Genomic DNA, 17,813 nt, shown 5'->3' with positions numbered 1-17,813 from the left:
CCCTTGTGCTTTCTAAATATTCTGAATATTTGTTAATGAGGCAGAAATGCTGTGATCATCAGAAAATTTAGATTAAAAAAGATTTAGGTTGCCAAAAAATACTAGAATACTTAAGAACAGCATTTAGTTTACCTTAAAAGTTAAAAATTGAATCCAGAAGTAAATATTTGCAAGACAAACAATTATCAAGGATTGCTAACTTTTAGTTTCTTAAATAATGAATCCAGAGTATAAATACAAAATATCTGCAAGAAAATATAATTTTATCAAGGGTTGGGAAGAGAGGAAGGATGTTCAGACTAGAAAGGGTAGTACCTAAAAGAGAGTGCTTAATAGAACTGGGCTGGACTAAGTTTGCACAATGGACCCTATTTTGATTTATGTCAGCTCTACATAAACAGTCTCCTGACAGTCATCATTAGGATTCGCTGGAGACTGGGATTGTGAGGACAGACGGCCTGATATCTTCAGAAGTGAAAATGGGGGAAGAGCTTTGAACCCAGAGGTACAATCTCTGGATTGGAGAGTTTCAAAGGTGCCAGGGAAAAGCAGTTCAAAGAGCCTTCTTTTTGACAATAACCCTAAAACACACTTAGCTCTGTGACAGCCCATCCTGGGCAGGGCCTATCAGCAGTGCCAGATGAGCCTATAGACACCCATCTTGAGGTGGCGCGTTTCCAGCTGCCCTGCGCATGCCAATCTTATCAGCTTTGATGGAAGCCTGGGGCTCCAGATAATGCTACTTGGCCCCAAACGCTGGACAGAGCATGCTTTTTCCTGTTTGGCTGCGAAAGGGAAGGCTGAACTGCTGAGTCTGACACTTAATAGGACTTCGGCATTCCCCTGAAAACAGACGAGATCAGAGATTTTTTTTTTAATTGAAAAGTAACTTGGGTTCTCTTTAGAAACCCTTATTTGGTGCACACATCTGGCTATTTCACAGAGATTTCAGTTTTGCAAAGAAGTTGGAGTTGATTTCTTCCCTCAGACAAGCTATTGGTTGTTGGTGGGCAACAGAAGTTGCTCAGCATAGACAGGAGCAAAAAAGGTTCCTGCTGAGACCAAAAGAAAACCTAAAAAGAGAATGCTGAGAATTCGCCTCAGGATGAAGATGCAAGGGCAAAGGAGAAGTACTTGTGACACAAGCAAATGGGGTCCATTGATCAACAGATGCAAGAAGATTCTTCTCCCAACTACTGCAGCTCCTACAGTGATAAGAATCTGGCTCCTTGGAGGCCTGCTGCCATTCCTGCTGCTCCTCTCTGGTCTGCAGAGACCCACAGAGGGTTCTGAGGTAGGGGGACAATTGAGGAGGTGATCTCTTTATGATCAGTGCTCCAACAGAGTATTCACCTGGCCACAGCCTTTAAATGGCCCAGACCTTAGGCATTCAGTTTCTAGTTTCATTCTGACATTTTAATAAATCATGTTAGTAAAGAGTGTTGAAAACAATTATTAAAATTGTAGAATCCTTCATTGTTTGTACACTTGACATTATGGATGCTAGTGGCATAAAGTTATTTTCTTGATCCACTGTAAACATTAAGTAAAATATTGCTTTCATAGTACAAACAATGCAAAATAAACCAAGTCTATTTGGCTTTAAACTCTATCATACAGACTGACTTAAGTTTTAAGTATTCTAATAAATATCTGTGTAACAAAAAAACAACCTAATGTTAAGAGATGACAGAGTGCATATTTGAGATCTAGTAACATATTAACAAAGTTTCAGAGTTCCTCATGACAGTTGACAGAACATTATGTTATTGGTTTGGTTTGGTTTGGCTCGGCTTGGTTTAAACAGATACTGTAGACCTATTTTAATACCTTTTGTGAAGAGTTATTGGTTAAAATCGTTTAATCAGTCTTAAAAACGTGTTCTAGTTTACAAACTAGCTGATGTCTCATCATAAATAACACAGTAAAAATACCAAATGGGATGTTCTTTAAGTTCCAGTTCCAACATCCTTAATATTGACTGGATGGAATGTGATCCTTTAACATGTCCCTTAATGAGCACCGTTTATTAGGAAAACACCATTTCTTTGCCAAGAAATAAATGTTTTAGAATTTATATAATTTATATATGGCTCTAAATGATAGACCGATGATATTCTGTGGACTTCTATTCAAATCTGTCACTTCAGTTTAACATGCACTAGATGTCAATAAATAACATTCTGTTGGCCACCCATTAGAAAGGAATGTCCTTTTCCAGAAGGGGAGGGACTTTCCTAGGCACATTCCTGGCCACTGTCCAACCCTTGACTCACTCTGCTGTCCCTGAGGTGGACAAATGTACTCCACTGGCAACATGGGAAAAAACAACTGGGTGTGCTGAGTTTGGCTCTGCTCGTCTTCCTCCTGGGAGTTAGCCTGATGGCAAAGGGCATCAGTTCTCTGTTTCCCCATGACAAGAATCTTACCTGGGCAGGTCCCAGTTCAGTACTGCCTGCAAATGAGTTGGTCCCATTCTGGAATTTGCTCTTAACAAGCCACTTGCCATCAGACCTAACGATGTGACTGCTGTAGCATGCCTTTATTCAGTAAGAAAACAGATAATTTTGGCTTTCGTATTTTGCTATTTTTATTATCAATGTTTTCAGAACCTGGGTAGACAAGAAGGTTGTTATTTACGAGAGCCCCCCCAGTACTATTCACAGCTTAAGGATAAAGTTCAAGGATTTAATATAGGTTTTGGGCATTCACAAAAGTGATATTTTTGAAAACACTACTGAGAGAATAGAAAGGGGGGAGAGCAGAGGAAACAGAAAGTATAATTAAGCTATAAGATTATGAATTTTTTCTTCAAAGTACTTAATATGCAAACATGCTGTGATTTTATTGATGTTAAAAGAGTTACTCCCTCTCTGGGGAGATGAGTTTTTCAAGTTTTTAGTAATTTATTTATCAAACCAAATTCAATCTCTAGCACAGGTCATTGACGCAGGAAGGATTGGAACAGTGTAATGATTTTCAGTGAAACTTTACTTCAGCAAATATCGGTTTCCAGGAGAAGACTTGGCCTTATAGAGTACAGCAAATCTGCAACCACATTCACCATCTGATTTGAAAAACTAAACTCAAAATTTTTCTTTTTTTATAGGTTGCGATGAAAATCGACTTTGACTTCGCACCAGCTTCGTTTGATGATCAGTATCAAGGCTGTAGCAAAGAGGTTATGGAGAAACTAACTCAAGGGGATTATTTCACAAAAGACATAGAAGCCCAGAAGAACTACTTTAGGATGTGGCAAAAAGCCCACATAACCTGGCTTGACCAAGGAAAAGTTCTACCCCAGAACATGACTACCACACATGCTGTGGCTATTTTGTTTTATACATTGAACAGCAATGTTCGTTCTGACTTTACTAGAGCCATGGCCTATGTTGCCAGGGCTCCACAGCAGTATGAACGTTCATTCCAATTCAAATATTTACACTACTACCTCACCACAGCAATCCAGCTGCTGAGGAAAGACAGCGTCATGAAGCATGGCACTCCTCTGTGCCATGAGGTGCATTATAAGACGAAGGATGTCCACTTCAGCGCCTACACAGGTGCCACCATTCGATTCGGCCAATTCCTCTCCACGTCCCTCCTAAAAGAAGAGGCACAGGAGTTTGGGAACCAGACACTATTTACCATATTCACCTGCCTGGGTGTACGTGTACAATACTTCTCCCTCAAGACGGAAGTCTTGATCCCTCCCTATGAGTTGTTTAAAGTTATAAATATGAGCTCCCACCCAAGAGGAAACTGGTTGCAGTTGAGGTCAACTGGGAACCTGAGCACATATAACTGTCAGCTGCTAAAAGGTATTCTTTATCTAAATTGAGGCCATTCGGGGTCACAGACCACTGCTCTTTTATAAAAGTTATTTTTTCTCAGTGGGCTTGACAGGCAAGACCAAAAACATGAAAACTGGCCTTCAGTAATGATGGAACTGACAGATTAGAGAAAAGCCACTTTATTGGCTTCTCTTTTCTTCCTGCTCCATTACCTCTAGGACAATAAGTTTTGCAATGAAATTATTGTGTAGAAAATTGCAGACAGAGTAAAGCTTGACTGGAAGGTGGAGCATAAAGATAGCACTTTTAACTTCTCCCTCAAACTCATTGTTTTTGTCATCGTCATTACATGGATAGGAGTTCTAAAAGTAAAGCAAGAGGCAAGATATCTATTCATTAATTTTCTGTTCATTAACCATCTTCTATTGTGATGGGGGCCCTGGAAATACGGAATGAATAAAGCAAAATAATAACCTAGGAAGATTTTTAGTCTAATGAGAAATGGAAATATGAACAAATGTATACACTCAGAAGTACTAAGTGGTATACCAAATATTTAAGCAATAGCTGTGGCTGCTCAGTGCAGGGAGCTACTCATTCTCTCCAGGAACAGTGAGGAAGGCTTCATAATAGAGAGCCACAGGGGACTTGTCATGAGAATGGCAGTTTTCAATGAAAGAAAAGTCATTTTAAGCAGAGAATAGCTTGCTGTGGTTTGAATGTGTCTCCCAATAAGTTCCTGTGTTGGAAGCTTAATCTCCAATGCAACAGTGTTATGAAATGGGCTCTAACAAGAGATGATTGATCTTTCCTAATAAGAGATGATTGGATAAATGGATTAATGTTGTTATCATGTGAGCAGGTTAGTTATTGCGAGAGTGTGTTATTGTAAAGACAGTCTGATCACTGGTGCTTCTCTCTGTCTTGTGTGTCCCCTTCTCTTCCACCATGTTATGGTATAGCACAAAGGCCCTCACCAGATGCTGGAGCCATGCTCTTGGACTTCCCATCCTCCAGAACTGTGAGAAGTAAATTTATTTTCTTTACAGATTACCCAGTCTGTGATACTCTGTTATTGCAACAGAAAACAGACTAAGACACAGCATGTGTTAATCACAAGGATTTCAAACAGCCTGGTGTCTTCTGAAATTCTGGGTGGCTGGTACGTAGGATGTATAGGATATGGGAAAAGAATAGGAGTAGGAAGGGAGGAGGGGATTTATCCAGGTGGGAGAATTCTGACAGGGCCTTATTATAAAAGGTCTTGTATTTCGTGCTAAGGACCTTTTAATTTTAAGCTGTAGGTAATAAGAAGTCATTAGAAGTTTTAAGGAGTAGAAATCAATTTGATCAACATCTTAGAAAGGGCTCTGATGGTATTGTGAAAAATGAACTGAAGCAGGAAAAATTAGAGATATCGAAAAAAATGTTAAACTTTTTTTAAGATAAACATGGCTGATTGAATTTTATGTTGCCACCTAGCCATTTCGTAGAGGGGTAGTTGTGTAGCAAATTTATATATAGCAAATATATAAATTTATTCACACTCACAGTTAGCTGGAACCCAGTTGCAGGGTCTACCTTCAATATATCCCCAAATTTGTCTTCGCTCTATCATTATTGCTATGATTTATAATTCAGGCTCTCAGCATTTCTCAACATTTCGGGGTGGTAGTGTTGCAAAGGTGATCAAACTGGCATCTAGACTGAGGTCTAGAATCTGCTCACTCTGTCCTCGCTATAAATACAGACCAGGGAGAGGAGACCTATTAATACTGTCATCTCCTCACATTTCTCCTTGGAAGCGTGGCAGCAAAACAAGTGAAATGAGTGTCTGCCCCACAGACACAGGAGATTAGTGTTTGTAGAGGATGAAAAACTATAGTAGAATGTGAAGAAAACAGTGAGATTTTGATAATAAACCAAAACATTCATAGCCAGGTTCCAGGATTCTTTAGAACTACACCTGACTAGGATATGATTACTTCATTCTCATCATGAATTTGGGGCATATAATTCTTCACTAGGATAGTAAGCACAGTAAAATATATTCAATGAAAAATTGCAGAAGATGTATATCAGGCATTGAGTGGGAAACTGTGGGAAAGGAGTATATAATATAAACTATTACTCACATTCTGCCACTCTATAAACCTCAAAGAAAAATATTTCAGGACACCCCCACCCAAATCAATGATCTTTGCTTTCCTATGGCAAAACTACTCAAATACAACTTTAACTTAGTTTTGAGTTAAGGTTTAGCTGGGATAGCCACATATATCACTAAATTCTGAAAGTTGGGTTGGTCTTAATGAAGTATTTGGAATCACAAATCACACTTAAGGGAATCAATAATCTTGTATTGCTCTGTAAGCTCCCTGTGGTCAGGAACTTGACCACGTAGTATCTGAGAGCTAGGCAGGCAGGAAATTTGAGCCCAGACCCACTCTGTTTGAATTTATATCCCACTGTACCACTTAATAGCTATGTGCTCTTGGTCAAGTTGCTTAAACTCCAAGTTTTTTCATCTACCTAATAATCATCATAACAGAACTTCAGAAGACTTTTGTGAAAATGCAATAAAATGTAAAATTATTGGCCGAGTGCGGTGGCTCACACCCATAATCCCAGCATTTTGGGAGGCTGAGGCAGGTGGATCAACTGAGGCCAGGAGTTTGAGACAAGCCTGGCCAACATGGTGAAACCTCATCTCTACAAAAAGATGCAAAAAGTAGCTGGATATCATGGCGCACACCTGTAGTCCCAGCTACTAGGGAGGCTGAGGTAGGAGAATCACTTGACCCCAGGAGGCAGAGGTTTCAGTGAGCTGAGATCATGCCACTGCACTCCAGCCTGGGCGATAGAGCGAGACTCCATCTTAAAAGAAAAATAAATAAATAAAATTATTTATATATTATATAGCATATAATAATAGTAAATTAGTGTTAGCTATTACTAACTTCAGTCCTCTGGCACATAGAAGTGCCCAGCCTATTTTGTTGAATGAGTGAATGAATGATGGTGAATGAATGAAGCATTCCCTTTTACACCTCTAAGCAATCTAAGCCTTAGACCACATTACCATATAACACAATTAATTAAAAACAGTTCCAATATTTGAAAGGAAAATATTCTAGAAGCTTCAACCGCTAGTCAAAAGTAAGCTGTTGTCACAATGTAAATGATCAACGTGGTCACTTGCATTGTGAGTTACCACAACTAAATTTTTCTCAGAAATTTATCAATTAGAAGCTTGTGTGGCCATGCGGCAAAGCTTGTAAATGGCAGAATAAAAAATACCACTGGTCATGGAGGGTAATGTTTTCTTTATAAATTGAAGAGAAGAGGGAAGAGATAGGTCAGAGGCATCATATAATCAGTCAAGAGCTGGAATTGGAGCATCTTCTCACCCTCCACAGCTATGAAACTATGAGAAGGTAAAAGAGGGAGAGGAATAAGCTCACATTGCAGGGATGCCTTTCTTCCTTTGACCCCAGACTCTAAGGGTTGCAGAGAAGGCTGGTCCATCCTCTGGTTCCACCTGACCTACCTAAGCCTCATCTGCCATTGGCTAGTTGGCATCACAGTCATTTAGTTGAGGGCAAAAAATTGCAGTAGTGCCCCCTTACCTATGGTTTTGCTTTCTGTGATTTCAGTTACCCATAGAACATATTAAATGGACAATTCCAAAGATAAATAATTCCTAAGTTTTAAATTGTAAGCCATTCTGAGTGGTGTGATGAAATCTTGTGCCTTCCCTCTCGGGATGTGAATCATCCCTTTGTTTGGGGGATCCACAGTCTACACTGTGAGTCACTTAGTAGCCTTCTCAGTTATAAGATCTGCTGTTTCAGTATTGCAGTGTCTGTTTTCAAGTGACCCTCGTTTTATTTCATAATGGCCCCAAAGTGCAAGAATAGTGATCTTGGCGATTCAGATACACCCAAGAGAAAGTGCCTCCTTTGAATGAAAAGTTTAAAGTTCTCGACTTAATAGAAAGAAAGAAAAAATTGTATGCTGAGGTTGCTAAGATCTACGGTAAAAATGAATCTTCTACCTGTGGAATTGTGAAGAAGGAAAAAGAAATTCATGCTAGTTTTGCTGCCACACTTCAAACTTTATCATTGGTGGTATATATACAGGAAAATAACATAGGGTTCAGTACTACCTGTAGTTTCAGGCATCCACTGGATGTCTTGGAATGTATCCACTAAGGATAAGGGGGCACTACTGAATACGGTACACAATATCTACCTCTTCTGATTTAAAAAATGGTTGATTGCCGGCCAGGTGCAGTGGCTCAAGCCTATAATCTCAGCACTTTGGGAGGCCAAGCCAGGTGGATCACAAGGTTAGCAGATCGAGACCAGCCTGACCAACACAGTGAAACTCCATCTCTACTAAAAATACAAAAATTAGCCAGGCGTGGTGGCACGCACCTGTAATCCCAGCTACTCGGGAGGCTGAGACAGGAGAATCGATTGAACCCGGGAGGCAGAGGTTGCAGTGAGCCGAGATTGCGCCACTGCACTCCAGCCTGGGCAACAGAGCAAGCCTCCGTCTCAAAAAAAAAAAAAAAAAAAAAAAGTTTGCCTTCAGAATGTTTTCAGTGATTCACTACAGTGTTGGTTGTTGTTTGTTTGTTTCTTTGTTTTTCTCTCAATCCATAAGCTAAGGAACATCAGAAAGTCATTTCTTGATAAGCAGTACTTACCCCAGCATTCTGGAGCAGTATCAGACTGATCCGTACATGAACAATAAGAGGAAGGAGGTAGTGTGTCTTTCTTATCTGGGGTCCTTAACAGGGAGGAAGTAAGATCAGCAGACTCGCCCCAAACCCGACTTTCTAGATAGCTGCTATTTCCCACTTCACTGCTCCACTAATCCCAGCCTAGGGAATTCACAGATGGTGCTCTGGAGCACTGATATCTAACTCCTCACGAAACTGAAATCTTCTCTGGACACTGTTTCTCATTCTTTCAGCCTTGTTTTGTTTCATAAGCAGGAGCCACAAGTTATTCTGTGTCCCCAGAAGTCCCTATAAGCCAAGTGAATTATGTTTTCTCTCCTGTTCCCTCTCGATCTGACAGACATGATACTGGAAAGACCACGTGAAGACCTTTACAATTACCCAGCCAGCATACCGTAATTCTCCCAAAGAAGAGACAGTATATTAAATAGCATAGCTTCCCCAGTCCTTCAGTTTATGCTAAAATTGGTCCTGTTAACTCGTGACTCAAGTTTAAAGAGTTTCCAGGAATCTATTGCTTTTAGAGAGACAAGAGATCAAATTAATAGCATTATACTACTGAAGGAAGTAAATTTGCAAAAGAAAAAATTGTCATTCTAAACTAACAGCTTTCGCTTTCCCCTCTAATTATTCTATCACCCCTCACATGACCTATACTCGTTGCCATAGAAACAGGTGTTTTCATGCCCATTGGAAGACTCAAAATATGTTAACAGAATGTTAGTTATTTGCCCTTAATCTTGCTTCTTTCAGCAAAATAACCTACGCCAAAAATCTGTAGACACACAAATACATGCTCTGTTCTATATCATTGGATTCACAAAGAACAGGGATTTATTTGTTAAAATGTTTCACATAATCAAAATTCTTAACGTGTTTCTAGAAAAATATAGGCAGTTGTTTGCAGTCAGCCTGCTTTTACATGTAAACTTCACTTTTTAAAAACCTGTACGATTCTGGTGGGGAGAAAATGAATGAATGCATGTAAAATCTCTTAGAACAGTATCTGACAAATGTTAAGTACTCAAAACTTTTGAGATACTATTACTATTACCATTATTATTATTTATTTTATTGGCTTTCCATTTCTTCCCGTTTTCTTTTACTCTGGGCTTCAATTATCTAAAATTAGTTTACCCTATTTGTGGCATCACAATGACCTTGAAGTAGAGTGCCTGTCTCAGATAAATGGATGAAAGAATGAGTGATTGAATGAATCTGGGAGACCACATGGCATGGTGGAAAGTGAATACACTTTGGAGCCAGAAAGATTTGGGCGTATGTTAGCAGCTAGGCGGCCTTGTGCAAATGACTTCACTTCTGAGCCTGTTTCTTCATTTAAAAAATGGAAGTGACACTCACCTTGTGGGAATGCTGTGATAGCATTGGTGTCTCTACATCCTCTCAAACACAACTGAGAAACTCTGGGAAAGTACTTTGCACATGGAAGTGGGATAATGGCTTAATGGCACAAACATGTGCTTCAGTGACATTGATAGTAAGAAGAGAAACAAAGGAAGAGGCAGAAAGAATAATGCTTTTCATTTTCGGGTGCTAAGTTTTTGCTAGGTAATATTCTAAAATATTAACAGTCTTGCTCCTTGCATTTTGACAGAAAGAGGCTATAGATAGCATTTGCCTCAAACACTAGATTCACTTGATATAGTGCACGTCAGTTTTGCCTTTTTCTGTTTTTTAAGAGACTATTTACTTCTGAACAGTCTGATAAAATTCAGATTCAAATTCCATGAAATAGAAGTTATAATCATTATGTATTTCTTCCAGACTTTATACCCTAAGGCTGAGATGACCAAAATCAGGTTATAATACACTGATAAAATGACACTGGTTTCGCAGTTTAGTTTACAAAATGCTTTGACACCCGTTATCTGCTTAGGTTTTACAACCACCCTGTAAGTCAGGTCATTGACTCCGCTGTACTGACGTGAATGCTGAGATTCACAGAGCTTAAGTGATTTGCGTAAAATTATTCACAGTTTACAAATGACAAAAATAGGATCCTTCCCCATGTTTTCTAATAAGAATTCCAGGACAGTATTCTCCACAGACTGGTTTCAGGGGATTCATTCATTCTTCAGCAAATATAACTGAGAAACTGCCATTAGTTTTAAGCTTCTTGACTATGACTGTTTACATTATAAGTCAGTTCACACACACATAAATATGCAAATACACACATATTCATAAAATACAAGTTACCCTTTTCACAGGCAGTGTAATGCTAGTGTTCTCCATTCTAACTTATTTTATTACATTATTAAACAATGATGACTATGACCTCCTAAGCTGATGTCACAACCCGTCAACGGATCACATTCTCCAATTTAAAAAAAACACTGTAAAAAGGTAAAGAGAAAATTAAAAACTTTGAAGAGATAGTCAAATAGAAAACTAAAGACAACTACAAAAGTAAAAAAAAAAAGTGAGGTATCCTCAAATAAAACACTTTTCAGTTTGTAATTAATTTAATGCACAGCTGTCTTTCATTTATTTTCCTAAATACATGGTCCATTTATCAACAATAATGATAACCATACCAGGTAGAAATGATAATGGCCATACAGGAGATAAAGAAAAAGTATCAACAGAGTTAGTTACTTTAACCTGACATAAAATTAAAAGGAAGCTATTTTTAACATCCTAATTATTATAAAGAGGGCTTATGAATTTTATTGAAGAAAGAATATGATTACAAGACCGTAGTGTCTCTATGTTTGTCTCTTATTTGGGCATCTTCATAACAGCAGCTATCATTCATTCATTCAACAAATCATTATTTATTGGGCACTGGCTATGTTCTAGGCACTATCCTAGGTGTAGGGAAGGAAACAGGTGAACATCCCTGCCCTTGGGGATTTACATTCTATTGATGTGAGGCAGAAATAAACAAAATAAAGAAGTAAATTATGTCATAGCTGGTAGGCGTTAGGTACTAAGGTGAAAAATAAAGCAGAGTAAGGAGATAGGGAACCCCATGGGAGGGAGTGGCAATATTAAACTGGGTGATCAGGGAACACTTCACTGAGAGGGTGACATTTGAGCCAAGGTTGAAAGGAGATGAGAGAGCCAGTCCCATGAATATCTGAGGAAAGAGCATTCCAGGAAGATATCACAGCAAGTGCAAATGCCCCAAGTTAGAAGCAACACCAAGGACGCCAGTGTATGGGAATGAATGAGAGAAAAGTAGTAGAAAGTGAAGACAGAAGATGATGTAGATTTGATCACATAGGACCTTGAAGGCAGTTGTAAGGACTTTGACTTTTCCTCTTAGACAGGATACTACCGAGAGGTTTTGAGCAGAGAACATAGAAGATTGTGTCAAAACTGATCTAGCAGCCCAGTAGAGAATAAACTGTAATGAGGTCAGCAGAGAAACCAAGTAGGGGGCTATTTCGATCATTCAGATGACAGATGAAGGTGGTAGAGTGGAGGCACTAAGGTTTGACCAGATTCAGAGCCAAGAGGAGGTCCTGACACACTGGAAGTGAAGAGTGAGGGAAAGAGAAGAGTGAAGGATGACTCCAAGGTTTGGCTAGAGTAACTGAAAGGATGCAGGTGGCACTCACTGAGACAGAGAAGTCTGGGGATGGAGTAGATTTAAGAGCAGGAGTTTGGTATTTGACACGTTATATCTGAGCTGCGCAATAGTAACCCAAGCAGAAGTGTTGAGTGCACAGTTGGATGCATGAGTGTAGAATTCCGAGGAGTGATCCAGGATGGAAAGATAAATTTGAGGTCAGTGGGTGATCGGTGCTATTTAAAGCCATGAGACTGGATGAGCTCCCCACAAAAGTGTGTAAATAAAGGAGAGAAAATGTCCAAGGACCAAACCTCAGGACACTCCCATTTTAAAAGGTCAAGTACAAAGAAGATGGAGAGGCTGGTGTGTTGGCTCACACCTGTAATCCCAGCACTCTGGGAGGCTGAGGTAGGTAGATTGCTTGAACTCAGGAGTTCGAGACCAGCCTGGGCAAGATGGTAAAACTCTGTCTCTACCAAAAATACAAAAAAATAGCCAGGCATGGTGGTGTTCGCCTGTAGTCCCAGCTACTTGGGAGCCTGAGGTGAAAGAATCACTTGAGCCAGAGAGGCCGATGTTGCAGTTAGCAGAGATCGCACTGCTATACTCTAGCCTGGGCGACAGAGCAAGACCCATTTCAAAAAAAAGATGAAGAAGGAATGGCCAGTGAGGGAGGAGAAAACCAATAGAGTTGGTATCCTAAGAGCAAAGTGAAGAGTAAGTATCAAGGAAGATGGAGTGATTCACTATCATAAATATGGTTGATAGGTCAAATACAGTGAGGACTGAGAATTGACATTTACATTCCAGAAAGTTCAACATATAATCTCTTGAATCAGACTCTCTAGGTTAAATACTGGCTCTGTCGCTTACTGTGTGGCCTAAGAGAGACCCTTAAAGCTCTCTAAATACTGGGAAAGGGTGGGACTGGAAATCCTTCTGATCTTTAGCCTCAATGAAGAGGAAAGAAAATTGTTTGAGAACCATTCTAATGACTGACCTGCTAAAGTGGTATTAATGCTTCCTAGGTCTCTGTAGGGATTCACATAATTTGATTTTAACACAAACTTTGACAAAAGTTTAGAAATATGTATGCTCTTAATTTTCCTTGTCAACTCTTATTGGTGAAAATTGAGGTCTTGAAAATTACTGGCCGGGCGCGGTGGCTCAAGCCTGTAATCCCAGCACTTTGGGAGGCTGAGACGGGCGGATCACGAGGTCAGGAGATCGAGACCATCCTGGCTAATACGGTGAAACCCTGTCTCTACTAAAAACTACAAAAAACTAGCCGGGCGTGGTGGCGGGCGCCTGTAGTCCCAGCTACTTGGGAGGCTGAGGCAGGAGAATGGCGTGAACCCGGGGGGCGGAGCTTGCAGTGAGCCGAGGTCCAGCCAGGGCACTCCAGCCTGGGCGCCAGAGCGAGACTCCGTCTCAAAAAAAAAAAAAAAAAAAGAAAAGAAAATTACTGTATCTACTCCAGTCTGGGTGACAGAGTGAGACCTCCATCTCAAAAAAAAGACAGAAATTACTATATGTATATATATAGACACACACACACACAGAGTAAATTTCTGTCTTTTCTGTCTTGAATTTCTACTTGTGTGTATATATATATATATATACACACACACATTCCTATATAGAAATTCCAAAAACTCAAAAAAATATATATATAGTGTGAAAATAGTAGAAATGCATTTCTCTCTGGTTATTCTATCAAACAATATGAGCAAATATTGAGGCAATTAGAGTTGAATCTCTTCCTCCCAGAAACATCTTTTCTACCTTAAACAATCAGTGAAGACTGGCTGATAAGAGATTCCAGTCTTTATTTAGACTATTCTTTACAGGGTTTCCATCTCCCATCTCATTTCAGTCCCCATCCCATTGTATGGTCAATTATTAGTTATATCTGACATTTTTTTTTTATTTTCCAGTTTTGCTTTCACACCGAACTGACTGCTAACCTGTCCCACATTTCCTGTGAAAGGTGTATATGTGTACTTAGTACACACACATACACACACACACACACACTCGAAACAGGACTGTTAATATTTCTTGCTCACCTTGTAATGAAAAATTCTATGGATGGACATGTAATACACAGACAAACAGTTTAGTGGTTAAGAATGCAGAATTGAGACAAACTGGCCAAATTTGAATGGTGCCTACACTACTTACGAGATGTGTGACACTGGCAAGTTTTTTCACATCTCTGTGTCACAATCTCATCAACTAAAAACCAAGGATAATGACAATAAAAATCTCATAGGTTTGTTGTAAGGCTTAAGTAAGTTAATATATAGCAAGGGCTCAAAATAGATACTAGCACAAAAATCAGCATTCAGTTTGCGTTAACTTTCATAATGGTGATGAAGATGATGATAATTAAGATGGAGATAATGATAATAGTGATTATGTTGCTGGTGATGATAAAGATGGAAAATCAGATCTCTACCATCAGCTGGCTGGGTTACCTGGGAGTACATCTTTTAACCTCTTGGTGTCTGTTTCATCATCTACAAAATAAGCAAATTATGTTCGAAAAATCTAAAAGAATGTGTTTTAAGTAGCTAACTTCAAATGTTTTTATTAGGAATTTCCTAAGTTAAGAAAGTGGATCAATCGAGAAATGAGGTGGTTTAAAAAAAAAAAAAAAAAAAAAAACTCTGCTACCTAAAATATCTCTAACTTTTGTTTTGTTTTTTACAGCTTCCAGCAAGAAATGCATCCCTGATCCTATAGCTATTGCATCTCTCTCCTTTTTGGCCAGTGTCATCATCTTTTCCAAAAGCCAAGTATAAAGGAATCTTGTGACTCCTTTTATTTAAAAAAACTTTTTAATAAAATCTTTTTCATTGGCCTTTCGGCTAGAAATGGAAATTTATTTTCCAGGAAGGATGATCCCATCATACTTCTGCTGAAACCAGTACATGGCCTCCTCTTTGCTAATTCTCTTATGCCTTTCCTTGTACCCCTTTGCCTTATTTCAATCTGAGCACCCTAAGTACTCTTGGGGAAATCACTCTGCCCATCTAGCAACTGATGCAGAGCTGGCTCAGCCCACTGACTGTGATTGGCCTGTAACTCAGGCCTTAGCCAATCAGTATATTTCTTCTTCATGGACACAAAGATTCATGCTGGAATAGAAAATGATCCAATCAGAGCCTGTGAGATACAATCAGGGTACTTCTTTGGAAATGCAATTGGAAATAGAATGGGAGCTTCTTTTCTGAACGGATATTAATGAAAGCAGGGTAGGAGCTTATAGCTGCCAGTAGAGATCCTGCCACCAGGAGAGGAGGCCCTACCTCCTTGAGAAAGGACCTAACACAACAAAGGAAGAGCTGATAAATGAAAAGAAACTGAGACCTGATGAGAGTGTATAAGCCTCTGGATCCAACTTTGCCTAAACCTGAATACTCCAAGATTTTTCATTATATAAATCAATAATTTACGGTTTTGCCTGCATAATTTGAATTAGATTTTCTATGTCAAGCATCAAGCAGTTGAAGGAGTTCCGATGAATACAAGGACTCTTCCTTTTTTTTTTTTAATTTAGTTATTCCAAATAGAAAGAAATCAAAGAAGATCAAGTTAGAAAGCAAAGGACAAATTCTTCACCAAACGGAAAAGCTTTGAACCCCAGAGATTAACCAAGGTGTGAATTTTCTTCAGATATTTTTATGAGCATTCAAGATCAAGCTCGTATGGCCTCAGATGAGAAGACACATGGAAACTTGAGAAGTAAAAGGGAAAGTTAATGAAAGATGTTAGTGAAATCTCATTCACCAGCACTAATGGGTGTTCATGCATGTTCCTACGACATTACAAAAGTTAAAATTTAAACTCATATGTTAATTTATGGAGAACTTGATGGCAAATTTAAGTTTTCATAGCAAATTTAAATATTAGGAAAACATAAGAGTATGTGTGAAGGTTAACAGAGATTATGAGAGGAAAAAAACACTGATTACACACAAATATCAGCGATATAGTGAGGTCTCATTACATGTAAACTAGCAGATGCAGAGAAGTATAAATTGTTGAATTGCATAGCTGGAAATGTTCTCTAACGCTTCCCTCAGGAAGTAATTTAGGTAGGGACCTAAGGGATTATTTAACCTGATCGTGATCACTTAAAGACCCTGGTATCAGGCTAAATGGAGTAAAGATGTGGGCTAACTCTAAAATTTTGGATTTTGAAAGTCCATGCTCCTTATCCCTTCTGAGATTTGGATAAGAAGCAGCAAAACTGAAAATCAGTCATCTATTTACTCTCCATAGGACTTCCTGAATGGCCTGTGTCATGATCAAAGAAACAGAATGGGGAATAAGCTACATAAAATTACCTGGCAGGGAGTTCAGGCATCTCTGTACTATCCTTCTTTACATTGGGATTTGAAACTAACAGGGCCAAATCACCTCTGTCACCTAGTTGCAGTAGCCTCTACAGTCAATAAAGGAAAGAATTTCTGCCAGGCATGGTGGCTCACCCCTGTAATCCCAGCAGTTTGGGAGGCCGAGGAGGATGGATCGCGAGGTCAGGAGTTCAAGACCAGCCTAGCCAGCATGGCGAAACCCCATCTCTACTAAAAATACAAAAAATTAGCCAGGCATGGTGGTGTGCGCCTGCAATCCCAGCTACTTGGGAGGCTGATGCAGGAAAATTGTCTGAACCCAGGAGGTGGAGGTAGTGCAGTGAGCCAAGTTCACACCACTGCACTCCAGCCTGGGCAACAGAGTGAGGCTCGGTCTCAAAAAAAGAAAAAAAGAAAGAATTTCTACAAACAGACAATTTATGTGACTTGCATAGGATAGCGTCTTTGGCAGTTTGTTGGCTACCTAGTAGAGAGTCCTGGGGGCATGGCTCTGGGAGCAAGCTTTTCCAGTGAGCATTGATGAGTCAGTAATGACATGCTATGTTGGGAAAAGCCAACCAACATCTTAAGTACATTTTTCCTGTGCCATAGAAATGCATGTATTGAGCCATACTATGTACAAAGCACTTTGGGGATTAAAAGTTGAGAACACTAGGCCAGATCTCTCATGAGTTTACAATCTCTTGGGAGAAATTAAGAACATAAGCAAGCCACAAGTGAAAGGCCAAAAAAAAAAAAAAGGCGAAAATCAAGTTTTCTGTTCAAAACAATTCAAAAGAAAGATTTCTTCCAACCTAGGCAAGAAGAGACAGCTGGAAGGGTTTAAGTAAGAGGCTGCATTTGAACCAGCCCTTAGGGCTCTAGCCTGGGAGAAGGGGTGAGCGGAAGGAGAAAAAAAGAAAGAGTATGTGCCAAGTGTGTAGTGCTCAAAACAAGGACAAATATTAAATGCTTGGAGCTGAGACAAAAATGTGATTCCTCTGGCCTATGGTTAGATAAAGCTTTCTATCAGAGATGAGGTTTTATTTAGAGGAAAGTAGAAAATAGAAGCACATACAGAATGATTGATGTATGTACAGCATAAGGTCAGGGAGCAGACAGGTCTGGCAGAGAGTGAGGGGTAATGTGGGCTGGACAGGCAATTGGAAGCCACTCAGTGAAGCTAAAAAGTCAGCCAAAAGCATTTGATTTCCATGAGAAGCCATAATTTTCTGAGTAAGACAATTCTCCTAAAGCGTTGACTCTCCAGGCACAAGCAGCAACAGCATCCTTTAAGAACTCGTTAGAAATGTGAATTTTAGAGCCCGATCCCAGACTACAGAATCAGAAATTGAACAGTCTGT

General features: G+C 39.4%; 1 protein-coding gene across 1 annotated transcript; it reads left to right on the top strand.

Annotated features, from left to right (window-relative positions):
• The first annotated feature begins 709 nt into the window (after positions 1-709).
• On the top strand, positions 710-14,951 carry ART4 (ADP-ribosyltransferase 4 (Dombrock blood group)). The gene is made up of 3 exons (XM_011954273.1): positions 710-1,294; positions 3,110-3,821; positions 14,801-14,951. Exons 1-3 carry the CDS (start codon positions 1,085-1,087, stop codon positions 14,890-14,892), a joined length of 1,014 nt encoding a protein of 337 aa, XP_011809663.1. The 5' UTR covers positions 710-1,084; the 3' UTR covers positions 14,893-14,951.
• Positions 14,952-17,813: the final 2,862 nt, after the last annotated feature.

The sequence above is a fragment of the Colobus angolensis genome, unplaced genomic scaffold (assembly GCF_000951035.1).
Source record: "Colobus angolensis palliatus isolate OR3802 unplaced genomic scaffold, Cang.pa_1.0 Scaffold11, whole genome shotgun sequence".
NCBI classification, from domain to species: Eukaryota; Metazoa; Chordata; class Mammalia; order Primates; family Cercopithecidae; genus Colobus; species Colobus angolensis.
The sequence above is the reverse complement of the archived record's forward strand: the minus strand, read 5'-3'. Positions and strand labels throughout refer to the sequence as shown.